Here is a 16,719-nt window from a genome sequence, read left to right as displayed (position 1 = left end):
ATAAGCAAAGTATTTCCCATTGGTTATCCATGTGCCAAAATTCATTCCAGGTATTGGGGATGAAAACAAAATGGATGAGACACATGCCCTGTTCCTGAAGAGTTCTCAACCTGATTTGGATATATAATAATACTTTAAATTATCTAAGAATACTCACGCAGGGTGTTGAGGGGACTCACAGAGGGAGTTACTAATTGGAAAAGTTTCCTGGATAGAGTGTATTTGTGTTGGCTCTTATGGGAAGAGGTAGATATTGGCAAAAACAAAGGCAAGAAGGAGCTACTTTCATGGAGGACTGTAAATTCTGAGGAGCCTTTGTTGAATGGAAGAGCACATGGCACAGTCACAAGTGGATCTCTGTCCAGATCTCCTTCTTTCTGTTTGCTCCCCTTACTCAGTTCTTACAGAGGCATCCAGAATAATATTTCAAAACACAAGCGTGACATCCCATTGGGTTGCAGGTTTAAATCTAGGGTCCTTAGCCTATCATTCAAAACTTTCAACAATTGGCCTCTTCTAATATTTCAGACCCCACTCACAGTAGATGATCCTTCATCCTCCAAATAGGCTCTGCCTTCTGTTAATGCTCTACCTTTGCTCAAGCTGTTCCTCTGCCTATAATACGTGTTTCACCATCCTCACCCCTACACCTACCTACAAAAGGCACCTGGCCTAAAAGGCCTAGTTCAAATGCTGTTTTCCCTTAGAAGCCTTCACATATCACCCCAAATAGAATTTGTTTTTTCTTCTCCCTCACTCCTTTGTCAGATAACCTAGCAAATTGTATGGGAACTTACTGTTCAATGGATTAATCACTATCATACCCTACCTATTAGATTGCTCCTCAAGGTTCCCATCATGAATATATGTTGCTCTGGAGATCCAGAGCTCATATTTACCTACCTCACATAGTAGGCATCAACAAGAATTTGTTAATTAGTGAATGACATATTATCTGTTGGTTGCTTATGCTCTTTTCTCTTCTTTGCTTCCCTCCTATCTGGTTTTTTGCCAGTATAAATTGGGGAAGTATAGCGTAGAAATAGAAATTTAGATTTAGATTCCCTCTCAAGATACAGAAAAATGAAATACACTAGATTGAACAGCAGGAGGTCCAGTCTATCTGTTATAGATTTGCTGATTGATTAATTTTGCTCTCTGGATCTTGATTTCTTCATCTTTCTGATAAAATAGGGCATTTGAAATGTTGTAGTTTATGAAAAATAATTTGGAGCCAAATTTTTTTAAATTCCAAATCCTGACTTATTAACTGAGAAAAGTGTTTCTGTCTATGACCTTTACCTTCCTCATTTGTAAAGTGGTAATAGTGATTCCTTGCTTGCAGGGCTGTTGTGAGGGAAAAAATAAACATAATTTGAAGCTGCATTTTATATCTATAAAGAATACCTTCTACCTTTGAGGTCTCTCTTAGTAAGGAAAATTTTGCCTACTGGAATCTTCCCAAACTCTTCACTAGGGATACCTGCTTTCAGTGTTTAATTTAGGCCAGTATCGACGAGAGGCAGTGAGCTACAAGAACTACGAATTCTTTCTCCCAGACAACATGGAGGCCCTACTTATCAGGAAGTAAGTACCTTTTGGCTAAAGGAGGCCTTTCTTCAGATATTGAGGGTGTGGGGTAGGGTAACCTGGGACAGAGAGGAGAACCTTTAGACTCTCAAAAGGGCAACCTTCTGTCATCCTACTCAAAGCCCACTTTTGGTCCTTACCATCCCCTGCTCAAGAACCCTTCGTATTCTCCTACTTCTGATAGGAGATAGTATAAATGTCTTAGTATAGCATTTGAGATGCAAATATCAGTAGCTTACCTTACTCTACTCTCTGGTCTTATCAATTCAGCCTCAAGGTATCTTTCCCCTATTCCACTTCAAGTACTTTTGGAACAGAGCCTGGGTCTCATTTGTTGATCTATAGTCACATCATAGAATCCAATAATCAATAATCATTAAAAAAAGTTTTGCTGAAAGCATAAATATATTGCCACTGTAATACCAGAGTTTGTGATGTTTTCCATGCCAGTAATCCCTTTAACTTCAGAGATCATGAATCTAGGACTTAGCTAGGTTCAGAAATGAGTTGACCTTGAGCTCCATTTGCTTAAAGATTGAAGCCTTAAAATTAGAGCTGTGATCATTATTTAGTTTTTCCTGGGGCATGTCACTTTTTACCTGCCCCTAAACTATACACCAGTGGTGGCAAACCTATGGCATGCATGCCACAGGGCACATACAGAGCCCTTTCTGTCAATATGCAAGCCAAGTCACTCCAGCAGCCAAGTATCAGATAACAGCACAGAAAAGCACACCAAATGCAAAATTTTACCACTCAATAAAAATCTGTATCACTGAAAACTCTGTTACTATATTTTTCTTTTAAGACAAAGGATGTTAATATACAAGTTGTTTTTTCTAAACTAGAACCTCAGTATTCTGGTTTAATTACACTGTTGGCACTTTGTGATAAATAAGTGGATTTTAGGCACTTGGTCTCTAAAAGAGTCACCACCACTGTTATATACACTGTCAATTTCAACAGTGTGACCCTTACATGCTTGCCATGGTGCCTAAACATGGGATACCTTATGTAGACACCTTTTGTTTTTGCAGTGTCAGAGATCTAACCTAGGGCCTGGCAATGTATGGCAAGTACTCTACATGTATAGCAAGTGTAGATATCTATAGATAAATAATTTAGTATAAAACATATGAAATATGAGAGTTTGTACAGAAGATAATACAGATAAAATGAAAAGAATCCATCCTGGGGATAGGGTTTTTCTGTTTCTTTCTCTAATTTTTTTCAGACAATGTGCTCTGGCAGCCCTGAAAGATGTCCATAACTATCTCAGCCATGAGGAAGGTCATGTTGCGGTAAAGAAATTTCCATTTTTTTTTTCCTGGAGATGCTGAAATGGAAAATAACTAATATATACTGAGTGTTTACTATTCCATAAATTGTTCTAAGTACTTTACTTATGTTAATAGTTTAATTTTGCTCTCCCCCCATGAGATAGGTATTGTTATTGTGCCCCATTTTAGACCCAGAAAGAACGCCTCACAAGATTGAATTAATTGCCCAGTGTGGCACAGTGTGTACATGGCAGGACAAGAACTTCTCCCAAAAGTTCAATAGGACTATAATTGGAATTTAACACTATATTACAAACATTTTTGAATTCTATATATTTACCTAAATATGTAGTTGGCTTAATCTCATAGGTCTTTGGGATAGGATTTACAATCTTTTAAAGTACAAGAGACCTTCAAATACATTAATGTTCTGATCTGAGGTACTGAGGATAGGGAATTGTTTCCTGTTCTGAGGACTTCTATCATGATATGGAAGGAAGAAACTACACTTGGAAGTTTAGGGAACCAGTTCTATCTTTACTCATCAGCAACTCTTGGTGGCTTTGGCCAAAGCAATTCCCACCTAGGCCCCATTTAATTCACCTATAAAATGGCCCTAATAAAAATTTAGAATTTTTCTCTTGCCTTATTACACCCACAAATTTGGGTATTCTAAGCAGACATTAAGGGATCAATGACTATTTATAAAATTGGCAAGAGGCAATTCCAAATCCTTCCTTTTCTTCAAGACCTTCTTAAAGTTCTGCCCTCTCTGAAAGCCTTCCACCTAGCACAAGCATGGACAAAGAGAGAATGATCTATCAACACTGGTTCACAGTAAGCCAACCTCATTACTCATCTCTAGGTTTTTGATGCCACCAATACTACCAGAGAACGACGGTCACTGATTCTACAGTTTGCTAAAGAACATGGTTACAAGGTACAATTAAACTTCCACTCTTGTCTAGAAGCCACTTTTCTAGCACAAACCCCAAAGAAAGACAAACTGAAATGTTCAGCGTAAACAAATTGACCACCATAGGCTCAGCATCTTAATTTAGTTTTATAATTTTCATGGTACAGTCAAAGGCAGCAAACCAGCAGTAAGGGAGAGCTGCCACCTTAGACAATGCTGATAGGCTTACACTGGGAGACCTGTGGGATGCACTAGCAATGACAGAGTGGAAAGAACAACTACAAAATATGTATCACTAAAAAACAAAGCAACAGTAATTGGGGGCTATTCAACTTAAAGCAGGCTGCCTCATAAAACTCAGACTCCTAGAAGTATCATTGTATGAGAACATTGTGTTATTAGATGATGCCCCTGGGGAAGAAAAAGATCCATTTAAGAATAGGTCAAGCTATGTTTGACTTTTATCATAAATAATTCCCTAACTTTTGTTTTTTTTTTTTGTTTTTGCAGTGTCAAAGATCTAACCTAGGGCCTGGCACGTGTATGACAAGTGCTCTACTATACTGAGCTATATCCCATACCTTAAAATTCTGTTTTCTCTCTCTTACAGGTCTTCTTTATTGAGTCCATTTGTAATGATCCTGATATAATTGCAGAAAATATCAAGGTAAGGAGCCCCAGTTACCTTTCCTCCTTGCTCTTCCTTCGGCCTGAACCATGTCTAAAAAGACCTCTATGAGATTAAGGAAGTATTCCTATTTGTATAAGAAGCCTGTACTGACCATCCTGGCCTACAATGATCCTATGAAATTATATGAGCCATTCAGACTCCTTAATGTGCACCAAACAGCAAACTTGACTGTCATTAATTTTTTCTCAAAAACATCTGTGTGTTAGGGATCTTTTCCCTGTTAGAGAGAGGAAAGTGAGATTCCAAGAGGAGAAGTGAGTTGTCATATTCATATCACCGGAAAGAAATAGAAGTGGAACTGTACCCTATTCTTAGCTGTCTGTTTTGAAAGCTTGTGTTCTTCTTCCTTTCTCAGAATCCGTATCAGAACCATCATTGCTCTTAGATTCTAACCATGTGGTTTAGAACTAGATGACTCACCACATTTTGTTTTTCACAATGTCATCAAATTATAAGAACGCAGAAAAAGAAGAGACCTTACAGGTGATCTCCTTAAATCCTCCATCAGATACTTGAAGTGTTAGATAAATGTTTATCTATATTTTCTTTTCATACCTGGTATAACAGAAGGCTCATTCACTTTAAGAATGACAGTCCAGTCCAGCTGAAAATTACCTCCTTGTAACATCCACTCATTGTTCTTATTTTTACCTCTTGAGATATAAGTATGTCCAACTCCTTTCTTCTCTCTCTTGTACATGGAGATAGGGAAGATTCCAAATGGAGTTAATAGAACCACATTTGAACAATACATGAGAATTTTTGAAGTGAAGAATGAGTAAGAAGGAATAGCAGATACTAAGTACAGCATATCCAAGGAAGTATAAGTAGCATGTATTGACCAAAGCAAAGTGTATGGAGGAATAGGGAAGCAGCAAGAGATGGGAAAAAAGAAATAATTTGGGCCCAATTACAAGTCATGAGTCACTTAACTAGCATAGTTTACTCTTTGTCCTAAAACGTATGAGGAAATATTTAAACAGGAAAATGCCATGGTCAGATGTACATTTAGGAATATCTTTCAGTCTCTCAGTATAGTGAATACATAACATCACTATAGGGAGAATAATCTATCACAAAGCTCTAGTGAGCACAAGCAAGTGAAATGGATACTTAGAAGAGAAAAGAGGATTTAGTGCCTGATAAGAGGGAAAGGATGATAAAAGAAGCATCTCTGAGATAACTTTCAGATTTGTGTAGGCTCAGATGACTGGGTGGATCAGATGGGGGATGTGGAGCAAAAGATAAGTATTGGGAGATTAGGAGGTCCCAGTCCTTCTGAAATTCAAAAACAGGATACCAACTTCTTCTAGTAGAAACTCAATACATATAAGCCATGATTACTTCTTCCCCAAATTCTTGGTTCTTCTTCAGCCTCATCTTAGGTCATAGTTTCTAGTACTCGTATAACTTTCTAGTCCAATGTATTCTTTTTATAATGTAGCAGTCCTTGTTTGACCACATAGAGTTTATGAATGAGCTGTCATACAATTCAGAGTCTCTTCAATGGACTGATTTTGTAAACTTCGGTAAGACCTTTCTCTGAGTCTTAATTTCCTCACTTGTTATACTCAATAGTCTATGAGGGCCCTTCCGAAGGACACTGTTAGAGTTTATGTCTCCCAGTGTTTCCCTTGGTCCCTACATTCTCCCTTCTCCTAGCAAGTGAAACTTGGCAGCCCTGATTACATAGACTGTGACCGGGAAAAGGTTCTGGAAGACTTTCTAAAGAGAATTGAGTGCTATGAAGTCAACTACCAGCCCTTGGATGATGAATTAGACAGGTAAGACCCCAGCATCCCAAAGTCAATGTCTGGATTCTTTTTTTTTTTTAATTTTTTTTATTAAGGAGAAAAAGAAAAAAAAAAAACAGAAATAGGGTACAAGTTATACAGAATTTCAGAAAAAATAAACAATAGGAAATCACTAGTTAATAGATTACATATTCTTATCTTAGAAATAGTTGTTCAAGTTACAAAATTAAAGCATATAAAGTGGACATTTAAACAGTGAGACTGGAAACAGTTTTGTTCAATGATCCAACAAAACTCAATAATATGGTTATCCATCTTATGCACTCAAACATATATGCAGTTATATTCCTTAGAGCACTTTCCTTTCCTTTCTTTTGTACAATGACAATTACACATTTTGGGTTTTATTACTCCCACAGTTCTTATTACTTATTTTTGAAGAGAGTACAACCAAATGTGACATAACAGAACAGAGTCAGTCAAATCAAAAGGTTGAACATAACTAGGTTTGATTTCCTACAGAACCCCAAGGAAATGTCCTTCCTTTGTAGCATCTGTGACTTTAGATGCTACAAATGGGACTCAATCTGTCTTTATGGATCTTCTTAGTTCTAATGATCCATTAAGCAGTGATTCATTGATATGTGAGGTGTTCATGAGATGACTAAAATAGTGCTTTCCTGAGAAATATGGACAGATCAAAATTTGATCTCTGAAGACAAATATTTTCCTCCTGGGGTGCTGCCATTGTTGTTACAAAAATGTTCTTCACATAAGCATAACACTTCATTCCCCAAACATGTTCACCTTGTTTCGTTTATTGAACTCCCACAGCACCCCTATAAAGGAGGTTGAGATATGTATTATAAATTTTCAAGAAGAAATTGAGTCCTAGAAAGCTGAAACTACTTTCATAAGTTCTTACCACGAGTCAGGGGCAGAACTAGAATTCTACTTGTATATCGTGTCTCCCTGTCATGTCTTTTTTACACACTCATGATAATTTTCAGTTAGCAAGTATTTGGCCCCTTTGGGCTGTGGTGTATTTAGAGGGTGTAAGTAGGAGCAAGAGAGATGGGTTCTATTCACAGGTAGTTTGCATAGTACCTTAAAGTGTGAGACAATCCATCATGAACAAATTTTCTGTCATATATCTGGTAAAAATAGGGGACATTTAGATGGCATTACAGGCAGGTGTGAATTCAGATACAAAGTGTTCCCAGAACTCTGCTTGCTTTCCAAATGCATTGACATGAGAAATGCCGGCAATCACTTATACCCTTTGAGACTCAAGTGTGATGTATAAGAAGATCTTAAATGATAATTCCCACCCTAGAAACTTAAATAGCATCCTTTCAGCTTTACTCAGATGAAGTATTAAGAGAGTGAGCATTGTTACTGCTCCATGCTTTAGTCAGGGAAACTGAGACCCTGGTCACATAAAGCTTACCTGAGACCACATTATCATTTCTCAAAAAATTCTAGCATATTTCTCCCTACTCCTAAATCCCTGTATCATAAATATGGTCATACAGGGCCTAGACACTCTGTGAAAAGGGCATGTCCTTTATGTATAACTGTGCAGATCGTTTACTGTGCAAGTATACTGTTTAGAAGCATACTTGGTTCCATCACAAAGACATGTGCTGAATTAGGATTATGTGTCATCTGAGCCTTTTTCCAATTTCTAAGCAGGCCTTTTACTAAAAGAACCATGTAGGCTAACAGCTTATGCTGGAAGGAGCTTGAAGGAGGCAGGGCTGAAATGAAACAAGGATGTCAAGAAAGCTCCCAGCCCTGGTTCTAGATTCTGACAGATATTCTTTTGGGTTTTGATCAGTGAGTTTGAGCATAAAGAAGACATATATAGAAAGCCAGCTTTATTTTATCATTTATCCATCAATAGATATTTACAGTACATGCATCAGGTCCAGCCTTATCTGTGCCTGAGGAACCCAAAGAAGGAAGAATTACCTTACTCTGATAGAATGCCTGGTTGGTTAGAGAAGAAAATTATCAGACATTTATTCATAATTGTGGAGATAGTAAACCAAGTGGTCCAAAGGGACATAAGAGGGCTACTGTCCCAGCTTAAAAAATCAAGGCCCAGAAGAATTGGATTACCTGGTAGGCAGGTTAAATATGTGCTTAGGGGAATGGCAAGTTTCCAAAACTGAAAAAGAAAAATATCTTTAAAGTTTTTAATATTTTAATAACTAGAATTTCAAAAATATAATCAAGGGAGTCAAAAGGAGAAAAAATAATTTGGTTTGACCTCTTCATATTAAACATATAGTTTATAGTTTTCTTGATGAACATGAGTTTATTTTAGGACCAAACACTTCCAAATTACTTTACATGACCCTGGGCTGGAAGATAAACTTCTTAGAGAGAATAAATGTCCTGGATCTTGAGGGATGGATGCATAGGACTTCAGCTTTGGAAATCAGCCAAGGGATGTCTTTTCCACCAAAGAGAATAGCATTTCTTAATTGCCTAGTTGAAGAGTAAGTGGAGTACAAAGCATTTTCCAAGTGTAACAGGAAATACATGAAGATAAGAATGAAACAGAGAAGTTATCGGTTTGGATTGGGTCTGTGAGGTAAAGCCAGCATAAAACTGAAGTAATTAGACATTTTCTTAGAGTCATGCAGAACCTAGTGTTAGGAACAGAGAGTAACCAGGCAACAAGCTTATATCAGATATTTTATACTTCTAGATTCTAAGGGCTCTAGGAAAAATGATTGGAGAATGGATCATTCTTTTTGGCAGCTTCCTGAAATGACTTTAGGAAAATTACATTCTCTGAACTTCAGTTTTTCATGTATATAAAAGAGATTATAACCACTTCTCTGTGTGATGGTTATGAAGATTCATATACTTTAAAATTCCTATACCCTCTCATATGCATACAAAATGTTCAATAAATGCAATAGCTGGATAGGAATACAGGGTTGAGCATAATGAGTGTGGCACAGGCATAAAGGACTTGTCGAGTAAGATCAAGGAGCAATCTTTCTGAAAACTAATCCATTACCAGCCTTAGCTGCCTTGGGCTAATACCACTCTTTACATTCACTTGGTTTTCTTATTTGGTAGTCAGGGTCACTAGTATTGTCTCATTGCATCAGTCTTCTAGGGATCTCTCTGAACTTATAGTCTAACATATAAAGGATTAATGCCTGGCATAGCATAGATCTCTGAGAGTCTTGCTCCATTCCAGTTTTCTGATTAGTTCTCCAAGCCGCTCCACGGACAGGTGGTTGAATAGTTTGTCACTCAGTGTGTAGTTATTAGTTTATGACATAGCGCAAAAATGAGGGAATAGCAAAGAGCTTTGAGCAAGGGCTATGTGTTTCTCTTGCATGATACTGTGGACCACTTCTGTATTTCCATGTCCCAGTACTTGGCACACTTTATAATGAGTGTTTGTGAAATGAATGTTAAGCATTGATCATATATTTCCAAGTATATATGTCTGCCTGAACTAAGAGTTCCCAAAGGGCAGATGCTAGCTGTCCATCTCAAGGATAATACCTTGAAAAGTGGAAGATACGTGTGGACTGCATGGAAAATAGGGAAGGAACTCAATCTAACCTACTTACAAATGAAGAGAGATACACAGATACAAAAATACATAGACACAACCTGGTAACTGCTTGTGGAGTATAAAGTACAATATATCTTGATTGAGGCTTAACGAAATGGGAATGGAGTTCAGTTTAAGATTAAAAGACACTGGGGAATGAACAAGACAAGCTGCCAGTGAAATGTTGGGAGATAGCCAGAAATACAGAAGTGGAAATGACAGAGGAGAAAACCTCAGCTGTCTACATTGTGAAGAATAAAGTTGAAAGAAAGCCTGGCTCAATCTGAGTTTGAGGAAAAAAGACTAAGGGAGATAGTATCAGACAGTGAGCTGCTTGGGGTATTCAAGAACTTGCTTTCAGGATCTATATCCAAAATAGGACAAGGCGAGGCAGCTCATTAGATAAGAGCTAAATTGCAAAGGAGACTTGAAAGCAGGTTGTACAGTTGGGGTTTTCCCTTGGGATCAGTCTACCTTATAATTAGCTCCTGAGCTGCCTTTGTTCCTGTTTGGATCTGGCCCAGCCATCTATCCTACATCAAGATCTTTGATGTGGGCACACGCTACATGGTGAACCGAGTGCAAGACCACATCCAGAGCCGTACAGTCTACTATCTCATGAACATCCACGTCACACCACGTTCCATCTATCTATGCCGGCATGGTGAGAGTGAACTCAATCTCAGAGGCCGCATCGGAGGTGACTCAGGCCTCTCAGCTCGGGGAAAGCAGGTAGGGAGGGCTCCATACACTCATGTGGGTTGCTGAGCTGGGTGGCCACTGCCCAGATTCTGAGGAAGAGATACATAGTGACGAAGTAGGAGCAGATTCTGTCACGCTTGGTCTTACACATTTCTAGTCACCCAGTCTTGATACAGCCGTTAAGTGGTTTCCATAAGCCAACTGCTGCCTATAAGTCTAATAGCTCGGTCTTGATTCTCCAGTCCAACCCACATCTGGCCGCTTCTGTAGCTCCATCACAATGTCCATAGTTGCCCCTGTCTAATGAGTTTCCTCATTGTTCACACCATTCAGCCTTTGCCTGTGCCCACATTGCTGCTATTCTCTGTCCCTCTGTCAGCTGGTAAAAGTCATGTGCACAGACACATACCCTAAGGATCCCCATTCTGAAACCTTCTTTCCAGATCAGGGCTGATACTGGCCTCCCCATTTCTATCACAGGAATCATACTGCAAACATCTTACTCTATTTTTCTTGCCTCCCTTACTCCCTTTCAAGGCCTAGTTTCTGGTCCAAGATCCGACCCAAAAAGCTTTCCTTATCTACTCCTCCTCTTCCTATGCAGGTTACAGAGCCCTGGGCTTCATCTCTCCTCATTCTGGTTATCTTTGATTCCCTCAGGACAAAGTCTCTTCGTCTTGTGTGGACATAGTAACCTGCACATTCTGGATGATGGATCTATGAAGGGATACATTTTCCCAGCAATCTGGTGCTGTAGCTGGGTTTGACAGCACAGATGTTGCTTATTGAGAGGTTCACTTGGGATGGGACAAGTGGGAAATAAAGCAGAGAAGGGACATTCATGGTCATTGTTATTGTTGTCACATATTGGATACCTACACATAGTCATGATGCTATCTGCTGCCACATGTATAGCCTCATTTAATCTTTACAACAGCTGCATGGGAAGGAACAGTGATTACTATTACTGGTTTTTCGATTGGATCCAGAGAGGAACAGAAGATGGCCCCAGATCACAGAGTTTGTATAGGACAGAGCTGACTGAGCCTTCCTACCTGATCTAAAACTCCCTGCTAGAGATATGCGAAGTACTCCAGGCACAGTGGTACCTCAAAAAATTCAGTCCTCAAAGCCACATTCTGTTTCCTCTAGACTGGCACTCCCCTGAAGGTAGGCTCTAATCTGACTCGCCTGTCCTACTCCTTAGAACAGAGACCACCAAATTATCAGTCCACCCCCATAGCACCATGTGCACCCCATGGTTTCTTGGCTGGAGCTGTCCCTGGCACTTCCCCCACAGCTCAGAGTGTGGTGGAGCATGTAGCCATCTCCATGTACATGCCTCCCACTCATAGAAACAGGTGCATATGCACACACATGCCAGACTTAAACTTTCACAATCATGGGCATAGTACACCAGGTCTAGTTTACAAGTACTTCACCATTCACTCTTTCACCAGTCACCAAAGCTGTTACTCCTGCAGCATCTATTACAATATGCCTTACCCATCATCTAAAGTGATACTGAGAAACTAATGTGCTGCTGACATCTAAAAGGCTAGAAAGGGTCATGGATGATCCAGTGGCACAGAGAGACCATATAAGGGAGATGGCAGGCTAAGTGAAATTTGCTACCTCTCAAGCAAGAACTTCTGCCAGAGCTGACTCATAACTGTCCTTAAATGTATACATAAAATACCTATATTTGTAGATATACTTGTATGATGGTGTACATTTATTCAGATATTCCTAGCATACACCATCAGTGATTCAAAACACATCTATTCACAGGAGAGTAAATCCTTTTCTCTCCTGGGTTCCCACAATCCTTTGTGGTTCTTCTCAGTGCTGTCATTATAATCTTTCCTATGTTGGCTATATCTTGAGGAAATAAATACTGAAGCACCTAGCGGGGACATATACACTCAGTACATAAGTGCATGCCCTTCAAACTTGAGTACTAGAAACCTCACTCAAGTAATGATGATACACATCATGAAGGAGAAATTCTTCCCAAATCCCATTCTACCCACTTTCAGACCAAACTCTCGATACCTTGAACTCATCATGAGCTGGGTCTTGCTCCAAGTGTCTTCACAGGCCTGTCTTGAGAGTCTGTCTGCTTAAGTGTGGGTCATGTCATAGGAGTGTTCACCCTTAAGCCAATGGATAGCTAAGGGATTGCTGTTTGTGGAACATGGAGATCAGTACAGATGAGGTGTTACCAGAACTTAGTCATATGTCTTAATAATCTACAAACATGTAATTAAGGCCCCTAGAAGTATAGAATGGACCCAGAAATGGAAGGACAAAGGGTGTAGACTGTGTGTGTGAGGCCACCATTTTTACTCTTGCCCTAGGTTCCACAAATGTTAGAATAAATGTTTATGAGCATGAATACCCTAGTATGGGGGCAAGTATCAGTGACTGCACACACATATAGATGCACAGAAGCACACTTACTCCTTTCTATTTCCTTTACCATTAATCTCATGAGGAAGAATATAACTACTTTGGTTTTTGACTTTTTTGTACATTTTATAATTGTAAACATTTTGTATACAATTGATATTTCAACACCATATATATATAAATATATATATTTATATATCACTTCATTTATCATCTCTTCGTAGTAATTCTTTCTTCTAGGTACAGTGGTACCTCAGTTCATGAGCCATTCTACAATTTTCGAAAAGATGGCTATGTTTGTGTTTGTATGGGAAAGATGGCTATGTTTGTCTGTCACCTGATACAGGGTTTGCAAAAAAAGAAAGAAAAAAACAAAGTTTTGCCAAATGCTTTTGCTTGTGGACCAACTTGTTTGCAAAATGTTTGTGAATTGAGGTAGCATTGTAATATGAAATACGCTGCACCTTATTTTTAGTTACTGTTTTTCTTTTTTTCCATATGGGGAGTCAAACTCACAACCTTGCAATTGCCAGGCAGGCACTTACACTGCTAGTTAAATCTCCAGCCCAGCACCTTATTTTTAATTATGGTTATTACTCCACTCTGAAATAGACTATTGGAACTTATATGTTCTGTAACATTGTTGATCAACCTGTCCCCCAACAGTATGCATTCTGATAAATTTGGAACATTGAAGCTCTGCTCTTACTCCATTATTTGTGACAAGTTAGTGCTTCTTCTCATAGTTTCCTTATCCTTTTTAATTTCTCTTTTTCCCCTCTTCTCTTCTACACTCCCTCATCTCAGTATGCCTATGCTCTGGCCAACTTCATTCAATCCCAAGGTATCAGCTCCTTGAAGGTATGGACGAGCCACATGAAGAGAACTATTCAGACAGCTGAGGCTCTCGGTGTCCCCTACGAGCAGTGGAAGGCCCTGAATGAGATTGATGCGGTAAGATGGGATGAAAGAATCTCCTTGCAGATTGGGGGATTCAGATGTAAACTTTTGCCTTAACTGCCTCTGTTCCAGCCTGTATGAGGAATTTAGCTCAGTGAATATTTCTTGACAGCCATTTTCCTGACACCATTGTTTTCTTGGATACCCAGTGAAGGCCAGGGTTTTTGCTCTCATGAAGCCCAGAGGCAGACAGTAAACTGGGAGGAAATAGACAAAGAACTATGGAGGATCAGAAGATGAAGGTACTTCTGAAGAGATTTGGGAAAGAGATTTATAAGGAAAGCTTCCTGAAAGAAACTAGAGGTGAGATAAGTAGCAGGAAAAATGGTTTAAGAATGAGACAATAAATTTTAGTTCAGGGACAGGAAACAGAGCATTTAATGGCTCAGAGATGAGAACAGAGCATGGCATGTTCATAGAATCAAAAGAGATACTGGGAAAGTGATAGGTTTGGAGAGAAAGGAGATGAGGCTGAAAAAAGACTCAAGTCATATTAAGATATTCAGATTCTCCCCTGAAAAGAACAGGAAGCCATTGACATGGTCTATGTAAAAAATGAGTAGTCTGAAGATAATAAACATCTTTAAAGCCAACTCTGAGATTGTGTAGAGACTAGCTGGGAAGAATAATAGAATGAGCATTTAGACCAGTAAAGAAATGGCTATATTAGTGTGTCAGGAAATAGAGATATGGACCAGAGTAGTTACATTAGAGATGGAATAATGAAGAAGGATTTGGAGAGTGTTTCCAGAGTAGCATCAGTATGTGACTTGATGATGCAAGGCATATGATGTAAGAAGGAATAGGGAGGAGTGAAAGATCCAACCTTGGTTATGTGGTAGTTTCTCTTCAGAACAGGTTTTCCTGTGAGCTCTTGACAAAGGTTTTTTTTCCTTTCCCTGTTTTACCTGTGCTGCAGGTGTGCTGAACTCACATGTTATGGTTGTTAGACTCCAACATTAGAACCTCACCAGAGATATAAGGAACTTACTTGCCTGCTAGATATTCTTCTATAAACATTCATGTGTGTATGTATTCATATGTATGGACATAAATATAGCTGGGCAGAGGTACACATGTTTAGAAAAGGGTTCTATAGTACAATTCAGTATATCATATACATTTGCAATAAAAAGATGGATGAAAATATGTAAACTCTTCATCATAAGATTTTGGCTACTGCTTATTTCTGACCCACAAGTGGTTTAAACATTTATGAAAACCAACTTTTTCAGGTTCTGGGGTAGTGCTGGTAGGAGAGATTAATCTTGACTGAGTTGACTCAGGATGAATTAGCAAAGTCAATCCATCTTGACTGAGTTTTTAGGCTAAACAGGGCAGACAGAGGAATACAAAACAGCATGACTCTAATTAGTGATGCCATGGATGCATACAAACAAATACAAAACATCTTGACTTAGCCAGGATATGCCTGAAGGAGGTAATGCCTAGCAGAAGCCTTAGGGTTAAGTGGGAGTGAACCAGGTAGAGAGGATCTAGAATGGTGTTTTTTGAGGAGAGAGCAGCATAAGTGTATATACAGATTCTAAAGTTGTAGCAGTAAAGATAGATAGAAAGAAGATTTGGGAGAGATTTAGTAATTAGAATCTCAGAAATTGGTATAGGTATTGGGTAAAGAAAAAGCAAGAATTTAGAATGATTCCTACATTTCTGGTTTATTTTCCATTATTGATAATATTAGTGTTTAATGCCACTGATTCTTTTATATGTGTCTTGTACATCTTGTATTACTATATTTCATATATATTATCTCTAATAGTCAAAACACTTCTATAAGTTGGAATTTTCATTTTAGAAGTGAGTACAATAACATCCACAGAGATTAGGCAATTTACTTCGTCAGGAAGGAGTCAGTATCCATTTTCACAGGCAAAAGGCTCCAACATGCCTCAGAATAGAAAGTTGCAGCTATTTTGGAAGAGCCTGTATATCTAGTATGGTGAATTTTCTTTCATGGTAGTGTTGGAGAAGTTTGACCCTGCAGAACTGTATGTAGATTATGAAAAAGATTTATTTCCTTATCCTTGAGAGATGGTCCCAAAAGACTATAACCAGAGGTTTTTGCCACTCTGCAGAAAGGCCTTATTGAAATTCATATACTCAAAACTTTACAAACCCAACATCCATTCCCACCACCTCAAACAAATGCAGTAGTTCTAGAGATTTCTCAGTAGACCTGAAAGTTCCCTTATACTCCTAAGAAACTCGTTTTCTCAGCTTTCAATTCCTTCCTTTGATGAAGAGAGTGTATCTCCTAAAGTCCATTCTGAAACACTAGGAATTCACTAGTTTTTGTCCTTTGAAATATATATGGATACCTGTTTATCTTAAGAGGTCCTTAAAATATGGGTTGGGTTAGAAGAGACAGAAAGTACTATAAGATAGGAAAGTACCACTATATTGTGTGCACACATATATACTTGCACATGGAGTCATAGATACCTGCCATCAGTTTGCTTATATTTACATAATGTACTTTACATACATTGGAACCTTTTTTACCGATTACTTCTGTATCATATATGCACATTATATGCATATAGGCAAAGTTAGACATACTCATCAGGTCCTCATGCAGTCATAATCACATAAACATAATGAAGCATACCAAGGATATATTGTGATAACTCGGACCCCGGTATAAAATCCAAGGAAGCAAGAAATTAAAATTTGGGGAGCAAAGGCCTTATTTTCAGGCCTGGTGGCACAGTCTCTCTAGGGTCAACCCAAAGACTACGCGCCTGACAGCTAAAAGTCAGGGCTTTTATCTTGTAAATCCACAAACAGCTGCTGGTTGCACAATG

General features: G+C 38.7%; 1 protein-coding gene across 11 annotated transcripts in view; it reads left to right on the top strand.

The window, feature by feature from the left end:
• The window catches only part of Pfkfb1 (6-phosphofructo-2-kinase/fructose-2,6-biphosphatase 1), an 81,682-nt gene that overhangs the window by 39,684 nt on the left and 25,279 nt on the right, over nucleotides 1–16,719 (top strand). For 6 of the 11 annotated variants that reach the window (XM_063245966.1, XM_063245967.1, XM_063245971.1 and 3 more), the window contains 7 exons: nucleotides 1,494–1,587; nucleotides 2,792–2,891; nucleotides 3,736–3,810; nucleotides 4,397–4,453; nucleotides 6,140–6,261; nucleotides 10,345–10,552; nucleotides 13,742–13,888. In XM_063245966.1, coding sequence (XP_063102036.1) covers nucleotides 1,494–1,587; nucleotides 2,792–2,891; nucleotides 3,736–3,810; nucleotides 4,397–4,453; nucleotides 6,140–6,261; nucleotides 10,345–10,552; nucleotides 13,742–13,888 — 803 coding nt within the window. Of the gene's footprint in view, nucleotides 1–1,477; nucleotides 1,588–2,791; nucleotides 2,892–3,735; nucleotides 3,811–4,396; nucleotides 4,454–6,139; nucleotides 6,262–10,344; nucleotides 10,553–13,741; nucleotides 13,889–16,719 lie in introns of all 11 variants that reach the window. The other 5 variants (XM_003461753.5, XM_063245974.1, XM_063245973.1 and 2 more) reach the window with 5 other exon arrangements.

This window comes from Cavia porcellus, unplaced genomic scaffold (assembly GCF_034190915.1).
Source record: "Cavia porcellus strain 051 isolate PalLab524CR breed Dunkin Hartley unplaced genomic scaffold, mCavPor4.1 scaffold_3, whole genome shotgun sequence".
Lineage (NCBI taxonomy): Eukaryota > Metazoa > Chordata > Mammalia > Rodentia > Caviidae > Cavia > Cavia porcellus.
Note: the sequence above shows the minus strand (reverse complement) of the source record. Positions and strands in the feature narration are given on the sequence as shown.